Source organism: Seriola lalandi, unplaced genomic scaffold (genome assembly GCF_002814215.2).
Source record: "Seriola lalandi dorsalis isolate HSWRI2012SDOR001 ecotype SW California unplaced genomic scaffold, Sedor1 jcf7180002054763, whole genome shotgun sequence".
Lineage (NCBI taxonomy): Eukaryota > Metazoa > Chordata > Actinopteri > Carangiformes > Carangidae > Seriola > Seriola lalandi.
In genome coordinates, this window is record NW_019525316.1 from 750097 (window position 1) to 765586 (window position 15490).

The following is a 15490-nucleotide window of genomic DNA, read 5'->3' on the forward strand; positions in this document are numbered from 1 at the left end:
AGTGGGAAAATGTTTTCGGTAGTGCAAAGCAAGTCCAGTTGCTTTTGATTCATTCTGGACTGAAATCCACAGATTTAAGTATTGCACATATAATAGCAGAGGTTTTAATTGGAAGTCAAAAATAAACAAAGACACCTTAAGAGTCGGGGGACGCAGGCCAGTGGGAGGAGCCTCCTCAGTTAGAGCTGACGTTGTGGCACTGGTGGTGCACCCACCACTGGTACAGGCCAACAGAACCAGCTGATATGATGTGTGAGGCTGCAGATCTGACACCACTGCATTAAGGTCTCTCCCACGATAAACCTCTTCATTGTTCAGTTTCAGCACATATTCTGTAACCTCTCCATTCTGCGTCAGGGGTTTATTCCAGGAAAGGTTTATACTGTTAGCTGTGGCAGTGTCCGCTCTGGGAGCTTCCACTGTGGCAGGTGGAGCCTCTAAGGTTGTGATGTTTGTATGAGGGCTGGTGATGCATCCCTCCGATGTACAGGCTATGACTGAGTAGCTGTAGAAAAGAAGAGAATACAACAAAGGTTTTAAAAATATTATTATATTTGTTTGTGGTGGTTATTTGGAGGCCTCACACAGAAATATTTAGGATAGTTCATTTGAAAGAAAGCAATACCTGTATGTAGAAAATGGCAGGAGGTCTTCATCAATGTAGCTGAGGACGGTAGGGTCAAAACTAAATGAGAAACTGACACCGTTTCTCTGAATCCTGTAAGACTGAAGTACCCCATTGGGCTCCAAAGGAGATGTCCAAGAGACCAACACCTCACTGGGCCGGCCATGGAGGTGACTCACTGTTGGAGGAGCTAGGCCATGAGGGGGAGCCTGTCTTGTTGTGACAGTTACCCAGGGGCTGCTTGTGTGCCCAGCGGGGTTGTCAGTACGGACACTGAACTCATACTGAGTCCAGGGACGCAAACCGCTCACTGTATACGAGAAGGTGTCAGTTTGTTGTGGGGATGATTCTCTGAAGAGCACCTGTTGGAAACGAGGGTGGATGATTGAAGTTGATGATTTAAGTTGGACAGTAGCAACACAATTTTCTTTTAATAACTGCCATTTAAGGTGAAAACCAAGAGATGCTGATTGGTTTGAAATTTGCTGTATTTTTACATGATGATATCTTTCTTGGGTATAAAAACAGAACCAGGGTTCAGGAACCAGAGACTCAACTGTTTAAAGATATTGGGTGCACCTGTGTATTCTATCAGCTATTGTCCTGTGAACTTAGATATCGCTGCCTATATCTTTCAGAGATGTGTCTTTATTTTCACCCACCTTTCCTCTTTCAATATCCTCTTCATTACTGCTTCCCATCCCCACTTCTTCCAGACTTCTCCCAAGTAAGATATACTCTCCAATTGGCCCATTGGGCTGGGCGGGAGGTCCCCAGCTAAGTGACACATTGTCTGGGCCAATGAAGAGAGGCCTGGGGGGAGGCTGTGAAGCAGGTGGAGCTGCTGCTGTGGTGATGTGCTGAGGAGGGGTGTGTGTGCAGCCTGCTGAGGTACAAGCTTCAAGAGTCAAAGTATAACTAGTCCACGGTTCCAAGCGACGAAACAGGAAGCTGCGGGATAGACCGCTGAACTCCAGGTTCCCCTCACTGTACAAGTTATACATCTGGAAAGGAGGAGAGGGAAAGCAGCGAAGAGGAAAGAAAAGTATTAAGAGCGGTTGGAGAAGAAGAGAAGAGGTATTGTAGGTGAGTTAAAGTAGGACATAGTGGAACAGAGAACAGTGGAGAGATAAAGACGTGAAGCAGGTGAGAGGCCAGAATACAACAAAGCTAGACAGAAAAAAATGATTAAGTATATGGTAATGTGTGTATGCTTGACTGTTCTGACTTCAGGAGCAGGCCTATTGCTGTGCACGAAGTGTGTATCAGCATGTATGTGAAGTACGTCCATGTGTATGCAAATGAGCTTTTGAATTGTGTAAGTTGATACCTCATGTTGTGTATACTTGTGGGCTTTAGTATATGTGTCTGTTTGTATTATAGATATCTATCTGATGCTACTACTGTATCTTCTACTATTTTTTCACTGTTGTTGTTGTGTGAACTGCAAGTACCGTGATGACTCCATTTGGAGCATGTGGCTGATCCCAGCTAAGCAGTAATGCCCTGCCCTGCTCTCTCTGCTCCACTGTGAAGTTAGCCAGGCCAGCCGGAGAAGCCTCCAGGGTCCTAATGCCTACCCATGGGCTGGACACACTGCCTGAAGGGTTACAAAACATCTAGACTCAATGGAGGGGTTCAGTGGCAGGTGCTGATATTATTTATCCCTGATGGGTTGAATGAGATATTATTCATATTCAACATACCTGCCCTGTTCACAGCTTCCACTTGAAGACTATACTGACTGTATGGTTCAAGGCCAAAGACTGTTGCTTCGAGGACTGAACCCTGTGAGAGAAAGAAAAAGTGAAGTATGATATACAAAGAGATGGAAAGAGTACAAGGTCAAAGAAGTAAGAAAAGTAAAAAGGGAAAAAGTAGGAGAAAGTGGGAAAGAGGGATGAGAGGGAGACAGTCGTGAGGAGGGGGAGATATTGGAGAGAAAAGAGGGAAGACAATGGAATGATTGCTCAAGAGTTAAAAAAGGAAAGAAAAAAGAGTGGAGACAGAAAGGGAAACAGGGAAGCACACTGTAGCAAGAAGAGAGTGTCAGGAAATTAGTTACACAAACAAACCCTGCATGAATAAAACCATCACATTACTCATTAAAATGGGGAATGAAAAGGAACACTGAAACAATGGCGAGCTAAGATGACATGACATGGGATTTGTGATATCAACATTTCAACATTCAGGCTCTGCCATGGTAAAGTAAGTAGACACCAGAGAAGTGGCAGAGACAGAGAGAGACTGGCAGGCAGACCGCCGTCCCTTATGGGTGAATTCAAAGCTTCCAGATTGAGTGTTTATGTCACACATGCACCCTTTCATATCAGACACACACAAACATACACAAACACAGTGTGTCTGCCAGTAGCTTTAGGCAGTGGGACCCAGCCCAACACCCTGGCAGACACAGGGTAGTGTGTATGTGTGTGTGTATGATACAGTGGGAACAACATTTACTAATTGATAAGAGACACACTGTTGTTTCAAAAGGCCCTGGCGTGCTATGACATGGTAGTCAGGGAGCACTGGGCTCCAGGATGTGGCATTGCCTGTTTGTTTGTCTATGACTGTGAGCTTTGAATCAGCTGTGAGATTGATGTTTCTCTGTGTATGTGTCAAAAAATTTGTGTGAATGCACAACATAGGAGGCTGTATTTTTTTATATGTTGACTCTGCAGTTTTTTTTTAAAGTGTCTGTTCAAGACTGTATGCTTTCACATAAGCAAGCATATGTAAAGAGATTAACTGGTAACTGACTTCAATGCAGCAGCAAGAGGATCAAAAAGACTCCAATTCAAACTGAATCAAATGAAAACCCTGACAAATCACCGTAGCGTGGCACCAAGGATGAACTGTCTGAACAACAACCAGAATGCATGTATTCACAGTTTTCATGTCTGGGAGCCAACATGTTTTTCATCCACAGTAAAATAGGATTAATAAGCCCCTAGACACTAGCTAAATCCTCCTGCAAATCACAGTTCTTCTCAGTAGAGAGAGGGAGGGAGGGACACAATGAGAGAGACACAGGGGTGGAGAAAGATGGAAAGAGAAAGGGTTGGAGGGGGTGAGAAATAAAGACTGAAAGAAAAAAGAGATCAGAATGAAATGAAGTATATGTAAGTAAGGCGATGTAGGTCAGAGAACTGTAGAGAACTACAAAAGTAAGAGAGTGAGTAAGTTAATAACTGACGAAGGAAATAAAAAAGGAGAGATCGAGGAAGGGGGAGTGAGAGAGCGCAAGACAGAGAGAGATTGAGTGAATGGTTAAAAAAAGAGGGGAGAAAGCTAAAGTGGAAGGGAAAAAAGATAGATGTGGCAAAAGGGAGAGACAGATTAAGTGAGCGAGAATGAGAGATCTCTCTACCTTAAAAGCCAGTGAAATATGTGAGGCATGTGGCCTATAAAGCGGTTAACATATGCACATTGTCAATAGCAGCATCTGGCGCTGGCAGCTTTTATAGGAGCATGGAGACTCTGCTACACGCCTCTAGATGGCAATACATTCAAACACTTTATCACTGAAACACACCACATTAACGGCCTCCACGCTACACCACACACACACACACACACACACACACACACACACACACACACACACACACACACACACACACACACACATACTCAACAATCTAGAGCTATGAAATTCACAACCTCAGCCTACTAACTACACACACACACACACGCACCAGCACATAGACAGACAGTAATCAAATGGTGTAACACTGAAACACACTACTATTACATTACATTAACAGCTCCCTCAATAACTATTTCTCTCTCATACATACACATGTACACACACACACGCATGCACGCACACACACAAAACCACTGGAGAAATAATGAAATGAATAATGTTAAGGTAAATTAAATACCCACTAATCTCTGCTGTGAAGATAAACACATTGGAGTATAGAAAATACTAAATACCACAACACAGACTGTATTTCCCAACCTTATATTTGTAAAGTTTCTGTCATATATATACCACATTTATACTTTATGTATAGTATATAGCATCTGACCTTGATGTATGTAAGATTAAACAGGTAGACCTATTAAGTGTTTTCCTTCGATACTTATCAGTTCATGTCTCCCATTTTGGAGTTAGAGCTAGACTGCAATTCAGCAATGGGTACTTATGATTCTAGTGTAGGATTTTCACAATTCTGCACCATAGGTAAAATTATAGCTGTAGTCATTGTCAACAACTGGACTGTGGTAGTAATAGCTGTTTGATAAATGGTGGTTTTTCTGTTCTGCCTATTTTGAAAAAATGGCCAACCTATGAAGATCACATGAAAAGCAACAACGTAAGATATGAAAAGAAAATGTTCTCGTCAACCTAAATCCAGTGAGCATGAGCATGTGCATGTGTGTGGATGATCAAAGTCACTAGTTAATCATGCCAAATGCAAAAGAACAGAGGGGGAGCAAAAAGTCAAGAGAGAGATTGTGTAAAGTGTAAACAAGACAGAAGGAGAGAAAAGGAGACAGTGATAGGGAAAGAAGAGAAGAGACAGGAAGAGGTTGTGCTAATTTATACATTAAAGAGCCCTCAGATCTTACATGGTTCAACACAACTTAGCATTGAGGGCAAGGAAGCAATCTATTCAATCTTTTATTTCCTCGTTCTGTCTTCTCTTTGGTGTGTGAGCTGAGCTACAGCAGGGGTCCTCTGGACAGTGTGTGTGTTTCTGTGTGTAAGGTCAGTGTGCATCTGTGTTTCTTGAACCTTGCACACATATATCGATGCTGGTGTTTATGTGTGTCCATTTGCACGTATCTTAACAAGCCCACATCTGCTTGCATCTTGTTTTGTACCCATGTGTCCCTAGAAGAGTGTGTGTGCAACTGTACATCTGTGTGTGTGTGTGTGTGTGTGTGTGTGTGTGTGTGTGTGTGTGTGTGTGTGTGTGTGTGTGTGTGTGTGATATTCAGGTGGAGAGGCAGGGTGCGGCTGGGGGGACAGTGTGTGATACTAATTAAGAATAACCATGTGTATTTGTCAAAAGAATTATGCTGATTATCTCACAAAGGCCCCAGCACTGGGCCCCGCAGAGAGACAGAGACAGAGAGACGGACCAACATTAGCATATGGCTACACACTTGCATGCACGTACACACACACACACACACACACACACGCACTCTTCTCTCTCTTTGTCTCTCACTCACTCATACCACACACACACACACACACACACACACACACACACACACACACACACACACACACACACATACATACACAGACATGCAAGTAGAGGTAAAGCAAGTGCCTTAGAACATCCATGAAAGCAACATTCCTATTGATAGGTGAATGGGGTCCAACTTGTCGGCCTTAGGGGTGTTTCTCTCCACAGCCTCTCTGCTCTGTCATATTAAGTCCTGGAGAGATTATAAAGCACCATACTGTTTCACCTTTTCTTATGTGTCTTAATTCTTTCAGTGTGTGGTAAAACATGCCATGGTAAGATATGATTCGATTCAATTTAATTCAATTCAATTCAATTCAATTCAGTTCAGTTCAGTTCAATTCAATTCTTCAGTCCAGTCTATTAGTACAAGCTGTGCACTGACCAGCCCTGTGAGAGCAGTAATTGTTTTCGGAGTTTTCTGAGGTCAGCCAGTGCACCCCACGCTGCTCTCTTGCCCCCCCATGCCAAGCTCTCAAGCCAAGTTTGTGTGTGTATGCGTACGTATTTATGTGTGCACACTTAATTCAATGCTGCTGGCACAATTGCCCTGTGTCTGTTTGCAAATGCCCTGCATGGGTGTCCCTGCTAGTCAGTGTGCGTTAGACAGACCCTGACACATACAGACGTTCGTGCAACACACAGACACACACACACAGACACACACACACACACACACACACACACACACACACACACACACACACACACACACACACACACACACAGAGAGAGTGCCATTAGGCATGTGTTTGTCTGTGGCCAACACAGACATAGAGAGGGACTGCAGGGGTCTGGAACAGGCATGCCCACTTCACACGGACAGCCATGATTGGCTTTGGCGGTTCTAGACCCCAGGAACAGCATATTTGATGTGTATATATGCGTGTGTGTGTGTGTTTGTGTGTGTGTGTGTGTTATGTGGCCAAATGGACAAATTCTGGCAAGTGCTTAAAATCCAGATAGGTCCTGAAATTGAAATGAGCAAGCATGTGTTTGGTAAAAATAAATAAATAAATAAACAAACAAAAACTGGAAAGAATACGAGTATTTGTTCAATCAATTTCCAATCAAGGGCTGTAAAAAAGCAAAATGTGAACACAAAAGCCACTATGCTGCACTAATCTGGCCATTTTCATGTATTCAGGTGGGTAGACATGATGAACAAAACTGATATCAATGGAAACTGATATAGGGTTAATTTTAGGGAATTAATTTTTTGATTTTTTTTTTTTAAAAACAGAAAAACAGAAATCATAAACAAATTAATGAAACATAACAATGAGTTTATTAGATGTGACTGGAAGCATCTTGAAATTCCATTTGATGGAGGGCTCATCCAAAATGCAGACACAGACCAGCATCTTACTAATACTAAAGCCTTTTTTTGACATACTTGTCATCTTCAAACCCCTCACCACCGATCGATGGAAATTATGCTGACAACCAAACGTAAACACAAAGACTCTGCATTCATATCCAGGCTGTGATAAAGCATCAGACAGAGAGGTTGGCAGGAACGCCTCCTCCAGGCTATGGTCAAACATACTGCCCACTTCCAAAACAAACACACACACACACACACACGCGCAAGCATGCACGCACGCACGCACACATGTTACTCCAGAGTTGAATGGACACATCACAAATATACCATACTCATTTTCCCCCTCTCTCTCTCCACACTCTCACACACACTCAGCATTCCTCTAAAGTGATGACCATCATATCGTGGTTGCAGTACTAAACACCCATTAAGACAAGTGGAGAGCTCTAGACTGGATGGTGTAGCCTCTTCACAGACAGACACACAATAACACACAACCTGTCATTACCCAGCAAAAGAGAGTGTGTGAGAGAGAGCAGGAAGAGAGAGGGAGACTGAGAAAGTAAGAGAATATAGACTAAACTCACTTGAAAAAAAAAATCACTTGACAGAGTGAGAGGGAGAAAGAACAAGAGGGAATGGAGGGGGCAAAGATGGTGGATGAGAATAACATAAAAACTGTAATTTGTGACAGAGGTAGAGAAAACTCAGATGGAAATGTAGTAATGGAGGGAGGCCTGAACAGTATGGAGCGACAGAGGGAGGAGTTGTGAAAAAGATGAGGAGACAGAGAGAAAGATTGCAGTGAGGAGAAGGAGGTAGTGTTGCAGCCTGATTATTTGGCTGTTTATGCAGAATGCTGAGAGCCCTCCAATCAGAGTTGGAGACCTCTAACTAAGGGGTCTGATAGGCCGAGGGCCTGACGAACTCTGCATCTGAGTCTCCTTATCCTCTCCTCTAATCCTTCCTTCCTCTCTTCACCTGTCTCCTCCTCCACTCTCACCCTCCTCATCCCTCTCTCCTCACCCTCTGTGCACTCAGCTCTGCATTCCTCTCTTCCCTCCACTCCTCTGTCTCTCCCTCATTTGTTAAAGGGTGTCACTCAGAGCAAGGGCAAAGCCTTGTCATTCCTATTCCTGTGACCACCCTCTATCCTCTGCTCCTGTGGTTAAGCGATGCAAAGAGGATAACTGAGCAGAAAGTAAGCAACAAGTGAAGGAATAAAGCTGCTGTTCAGTCCTGTTTCCATGTCATTAACTTATTTTATCTAAAGATTTACAGACAGAAATCTATAATGTCACTAATTAAAGATGCCTGGATATGATCTTTTTTTATCTTTCTTCTTTTATCTTGAGGATAAATACATTTCCATGGATATCATTGCAATAAGAGGGGAGCATTTTGCTTTTCATGATAATGTGAAAACTGCGGCAGCTGACAGAGCTAAAGTTAATAATACGTGCAGATAGACAAAACAAAAGCAAATGTGAAAAACATATTTACCAACAACTAAAAGGAATACAGAAAATGAATAAAATGTGAACATTCTGACTGCACAATTGTGATATTATTGGAAATGATGGCCTCAAACCTAGTTTAGTCTTCACTAACTAAGAACTGGATCATCAGTTTTTGTGTCCCCCTCTGAGACCTGCATTGGAGATAAATCTTAAAGGAATTGTTTGACATTTTGTAATGCTTTTTTTACTTTCTTGTTGAGAGTCTTGTTGCCAGTGTGAGGTTACCAGGTAACCAGCGGAGACTCATTGAAATCACTGCACCCGGCCAAGAAATAGTCTGGTACATAACCCCATGTAAAGATGTAAAGCTTTAGAGGTGGAATTTGTTACTTTTGGTCAAAGCCAGGCTAGCTGTTCCCCTCTGTTTGTAGTCTTTATGCTAAGCTAACCTAACAGGCTGTTGGCTACAGATATGAGAGTAGAACCAATTTTCTTATCAAACCCGCAGCAAGAAAGTGAATTAAGTATATTTCCCAAAATTCTGAACTGGCTCTTTAAAGGAGATCCATTATGCTCATTTCCAACTCTATATTTATATTCTGGGACTCCACTAGAGTAGATTTGCATGATTCTCAGTGAAAAAAAAAAAAAAAAAAAATGTATCTCGTAGTGCCTGTCATGCAACCCCTCAGTTGAGCCTCTGGCTGAAACAGGCAATATTAGGTCCAGGCTCTTTAGGGCCCCCCTCCCTAAAAGTTAATTTCTTGTGATTGGCCAAACTCCAGAAGCCTGCTGAGGGGCAGTGCACCCAGCACTTGGGAGCTTCATCCTGGTGTAGAGGCTCTGAAAGCAAACTGTAGAACTATCACAAATGACTGGAAATGGCAACTTCTCAAAACCATCTGTACATGTTTGAACTCAAGATTCAAAAGGTAATGTCGCTAGTAAAATTCAAGTCACCCAACAACTGTAAAGTAAACCTGCGCCAGTTATTTCTATGCTGGAGCGCATTGGATGCCAATGAAACTACTCAGGTAGACTGCTTTGGGAGAACAAGCTGTGCATGGAGTGTATGACCACATGAAGAAATCCACAGCTAGCTGAAGCAGAAAAAAACCTTTGGAAACCTTGTGTTCAGAGCGGTCTGACGCCAGAGCGTTGCTCCTACAGGGATTACTTTTACATACGTTTACCTCATTATTTTAGGTTTTCATTAAACTTAAGACACTGCAACATTATATATATGACTGAAATTAAGGAAAAGAATAATATGTCCCACCTTCTCTTACAGGTGATGTTTAGCATGTGCAGAATTGTTTGAACAATGACGTGTACTTGACAGTACAAATACATTTTTCCAGTGAGTAATCAAATACTTGGCATGGAATTGGTTTTCCACTCGCATTTTCAACGATGTGATGCTCAGGCTAGCTGTACTTAAGGTCAGCTCACCTGTAACCAGAAAAAACCTCCAGTGAGCTATTCTCAGTCCTTGAGGTAAATCTTATTTGTTCACGTCCTTACTATGCATTCCCAAGCAAACCCATGAGCCAGCCCAAAACATATGCATGTTTACATATTCCCCAAACTCTGAATCTGTATTCATACTTTGTGTTTCACAGCATTTGTTTAACACTATTACTTGTTTGTCCCGATCAAATCATTTCAAACACCTGCAGGCCGTTCATGTCTAAGTACACACAACATATTCTGATAACATGTCCATATTTTTATACGTCTCCTAGCTGTGCATGCCAAACTACACAAACACACACACACACACACACACACCGACTCTGAACCTCATGTTGGCTTTCAGACACAGTTCGCCGGCTGGCCCTCGCTGTCCCGCACTCTCTGACGGGCTCTTAATGGTAAACTAACAGATTGTAAACATGCTGCTAGCTCTCTCTCTCTTTCTCCACTCTCTATATTAATCACTCTCTCTTTCTCTCCATCTTCTTTCCTCACACTCTTCTTCCCCCTCTTTTACTTCCTGTTCCCTCCATCTTTCCCCCTTTATCTTCATCCCTTCTACTCTTTCCCTCTCTCACCCTCTCTGTGTCTCTCTTGCTTTTCCTGGGGTATTTTTTAAACAATGTGTCCTTCATGTACGGTTGGTTACGGGGCGTACAGAAGGACATCATTAGCGCTGGTGGTTAAGCTGTAATTTACACCATTACCGAGGTAGGGGCCATTTTTATTGCCTAGTAAATTTCAGCTCTGAAATATTTAGACCATATGGCTCAATTTGTGTAATAACCTTAATTTCCAAGCACCCTTCAGCTCCCTTCAGCGCCGGCTGTTGTTGGCGGATGGTGGACTGGTGCGTGTACACGTTCGTATGTGTGTGCATGGTTAGGGTTTGGAACACACACACACACACACACACACACACACACAGACACACACGCACGCACACACACGTATGTATGCATGGCGGTAACAGATTAATAGGGTGTCAGCTTGTGTTTGGGTGAGGGAGCGTCAGGCGTCGGCCAGATGGTTCTCAGGGATGATGACTGTCAGGGGTCCTGCTCTGATCAATGGGATGTATTAATACAGCACACGCGCGCACACACACACACACACTGTTGCACATACACACACAAACAAAAATATGTTATGCATGCACACACACATACTCACATGCAGTCATATTCAGACATATGTATCCACATAAAGTAACACACACACACACACACACACACACACACACACATACACACACATATATGTATTCACATGGTCTCCCTTCACGAGTGATCCCAAGGGCCGCAATGTAACATCTGGAACAGCCAAGGGAGGGAGAAAAGGACAGAAGACTAGAGGAGGAGAGAAAGGGAGGTGGTAGGCAGGGGAATACAGGAGGCACGAGGATGTAAGAGAGGAGACAAGAGTGAATGGGAGAAGGAAAGGAGGTGGAAAGGGAGTAAGGGAAGTTATAGGGGATGCAGGTGCACAGAAGGGTTAGTGTGGAAGAGGCAAAAGACGGTAGTAAAACTGGTGAGAGAAGCAGGCAAAAGGACGAGAGGAGTTGAGGAAATTAAGATATAAGGATAGAGTGGAAGGGGATGTAGAGTGTGGAATGAGGGGAAAATTAAAGGGTTTAGATTAAACCAGGGCAGAGAGCATAGAAGAGAGGGCAGCAGGGATTGAAGAGGAGGATGGGGAGGTAAATGAAAGAAGAGGCAGAAAAAGGTAGAAGAGCTGCAAGGCAGTGTGTGTGTGTGAGCAGAAAATGACAAGGGAAAAAGAAAGAAAGGGTGACTCATGGAAGAGAGGAGAAGATCATGGGGAGGCATGAGGTGAGTGGCAGGTGCATGAAACAAGCCCTGAAACAGTGAGAACAAAATGATCCTTGGTAGCTACAATCTCCAGTGGTATGAAGATCCAGAGAAAAGAAATTAGTTAATATGTCGTGCCAGTGTAAAAAAAGAAAGAAACAAACAAACAAAAATAATGAGGTGACATGGGTAAACAACAAGAGGCCTGAAAAAAGGAAGGACAGAAAATAATAAAGAGAAATATAAAGCATAAGAGAAGTAAGAGGACCACGATGCAGGATAGGCAACCTGACACCCTGTGTGAGTGACTAACATGTCTGTCAGAAAGGTGTAAGGCATGGAGGGAGAATGTGTGTGTGTGTTTGTGTGTGTGAGACTGTGTGTGTGCCAGGCGGCACGTAGGGATCTAGTGAGGCAGGCCGCCTGCGCTTCGTACCCTCATTCCGTCCGATTGCCATGACGACCCCATTAATCAGCCAAGCTGGCACAGAGCAGGGTTCCCAGCCCAGCCTGAGATCAATACACACACAAATACACACATACCAAATGGACACACACACATGCACATAACAATACATCCACAAACTAAGAGATTATGAGCAGAAAAGAATGGGTTGATCAGTGAAGATAAAAGTGAGAAAAAAAGCCCTAACGTCACTTCCGGCAGTCTCTCATTAAGAGTTTCTGTCATCAGTATTTCTGAAAAAATGAAAGATGTTCCTGTGGTTACAATCCATAGTCTACAATATTTAAGAATCTACAATAAGACTTGTTCTTATAATTTGTTAGCACTCAAAAAACTACAGCTGTCATTAAGTTTGACTATTTAACTCCCTTACAGATCCAGCCACTCACTCTGTAACCTTCCCAACATTTTAGCTGCTCGTTTATTTTGTTGTGCATGTTTGGAGGAGATGTTTAACATATGATTATCTTAGCTTGAAGAAAACATTGTTCATTTAAAGCTGCTAAAACAGCAATATAAAGGTAAAAAAACAAAACAACAACAGTAATTGTTTGTCAAATATAGTCCTTTAACTGATTGAGTGTCTTATGTCTTTTAAACCTCAAATGAATTTGCTTTTTAAATGTCAAACCCAATATATCAAAAATACTTTTTGGCTCTGCATTACTAGTGAAGACACAAATGTTACAAAACCCTAATATAGGCTGTTCTTTTAAAGTTTGCTGGGAACGTTGTTTCTCATTTTCACTTTCTTTGTGTATTCCTAAACGACGGAGTGCATGTGGTGAAGGCAACTGTGTGACAAATGACCGCCACCAAAATAAGTCTATGCCATGTCAATGAGCCTCTCTCACATACACACACAAACTCACGCACGCACACACAAACACAGTGTTCCATATCAATGAGAAGGTGAAAGGTCTCCATTTACATCTTGTATTAATTATGAGTGACAAGCCAAAGGTCACAGAGGGAGAAGAGGCCACTCGTATGGACAGAATATAGATCTATACTTCTACCTCTTCTCCCCCTTTTGCTCTCCTCCCTCCTTCCCAGATCTATCACTCTGTCTTGCCCCCCTTTTGTTCCTTCACTTGTCCCCCAAACCCCACCCCCCCACCCCACTTCTCTCTTTTGGTCTCCCTCTAGTGCTCTCTTCTCTTTCTTACCTTCTCTATTCACTCTGTTGTTCTTTGTTCTGCCAGTCTGGCTCTCTGTCTTTTACTTTTTCCCCTTTCCTTCTAAGTGTGTATACATTTATGTATTCATATCCATTCCTCTTTTCTTTCTCCTTTAATCATCATGTCATGTTTGAAACTCTATTTATCTTGTTTGGTCGTGTTTTTGTTTCTTTCTCTTTCTATACTTTTCTGTTTTCTGTCACAGAGATAAATCTATTTTTTAAATGATAACTGCTGCATGTAAGTAGAATTATACAAGACTAAGTTTCAGACATTAATACACACACATACAGGTGTGTGGTGGCGTGCAGAGAGATGCTAGCCACTGTTAGCAAATATCTCATTGTAGCTTTGGGTGAACTTAGCCTGCTTACTGAGCTGCCAACTCCTATTTAGGCTAGATGGCTGCTGTTAACAGTAGTATATGTGTGTGTGTACAGTACATGTGTGAGCCTGCGTGAGGAAGTGTTTGTGTGTTCCTATGTGGTCTTTTTGTGTGCACACGTGTGGGTTTGTTTTGCAGGGGCTTGCTCATAGTTATTCCCTCAGAGCATCAGGCATGGCACAGAATTGTGGGAAGGGCCCTGGAGAATAACTGGCCATGGGCAGTTTGTAAGTGTGTGTGTGTGTGTGTGTGTGTGTGTGTGTGTGTGTGTGTGTGTGTGTGTGAGTGTGTTGCAGGCCCCTCACTGGCAAACAGATGGCACCAGCACCACAGGTAGAGTCCAAATTTCTTTACATGCATTGCAAATGACAATACACACACACACACTGTATCATATATAACGCTCACAATTTTTGAATGCGTGAAGAATGTTATTAGTGCACAGAAACCTGTGCGCCTTCGCCATAAGGATATCAGACTCAACAAATACCTGCAGAAAACAACATGTGATCAAGGAAGAGACTCTCACAGAGAAACGCATGTTCTCATCATCCACCATTTACTGTGTATCTGTACATTTACCTCCACAGTGAGAGCAGTAACAGCAGTTGAGTTGAGCGTTGGGTCCTGTTGGTGCTTCTTGTAAACCAGTCTATAATTGGAAATAAGACCATTGGGCTGTCTTGGTTCACTCCACTTCAGATGGACTGAGTGTGCACCTGTCAAAGTGCACAGCATATGGGACTGGTAAAGTGATTCAAATCAAGAGCATTTTCATGTGACAAAAGCATTCCCATGTGACTGAGTGAACTCACCAGTGGGTGTGACAGTGGGAGGGGTCATATCTTGTGGTTCTGCTTGTAAGGTCTGGGCAAAAGCCCATTGGCTCAGAACTGAGCCTTTGGAGTTGTGGGCTCGTACCCTGTACTGGAAGTAGCTGAAGGGTTGCAGGTTGGGGCTTGCATCAAAAAATTCAAGTGGCCCACTGGACCAGATGAAAACCAGCAGCTCCTCCTCTGTTCCTACTGGACGCCTATGATAAAATAAATGCTTGGATTAGCCATTGACTATTTATTCTTTATAGTCCTAACATAAAAAGTATAGAAGTTCTGTTGTGTTTCATATACTTAAGCACATTTTTTATTTATCTAAAATTGATATACTGAAAGTGACGTTTAATTGAAACCACTTAGGTTGTACTGCACATGAGATATTTTGAATAAACCATGGGGTATTATTTTCATGTATTTCTGGAAAACATTGGTGAGCAAATAAGTATACTATATTCAAAATAAACTTTAGGTGTCTTTTTGCTCCAGTATCAAAAATATATTGACATTTCTCTTTTGTGTATTTGTCATATGTTCAATATATATACAATATATATAATGCCTCTGGCCCTGGCTGTCACCGGCGTGGAGGCATAACAAAGAAAAAGGATCAGTATGTTAAATTAGTTATCTCAAGTACGTTAAGTGTTTTACTATATTTTAGTATAGTTTAGTGTATTGAGAATAAACACATTTAAGTTGTGGAACTGAAA

General features: G+C 42.4%; 1 protein-coding gene across 1 annotated transcript in view; it reads right to left on the reverse strand.

Moving 5' to 3' along the window:
• Positions 1-15490, reverse strand: part of ush2a (Usher syndrome 2A (autosomal recessive, mild)) — a 152726-nt gene that overhangs the window by 16081 nt on the left and 121155 nt on the right. Inside the window, exons 57-63 of the mRNA XM_087178958.1 lie at positions 14763-14980; positions 14530-14666; positions 2332-2413; positions 2080-2225; positions 1288-1629; positions 626-987; positions 136-505 (exon numbers count right to left, since the gene is read on the reverse strand). Coding sequence (XP_087035084.1) covers positions 136-505; positions 626-987; positions 1288-1629; positions 2080-2225; positions 2332-2413; positions 14530-14666; positions 14763-14980 — 1657 coding nt within the window. The remainder of the gene's footprint in view (positions 1-135; positions 506-625; positions 988-1287; positions 1630-2079; positions 2226-2331; positions 2414-14529; positions 14667-14762; positions 14981-15490) is intronic.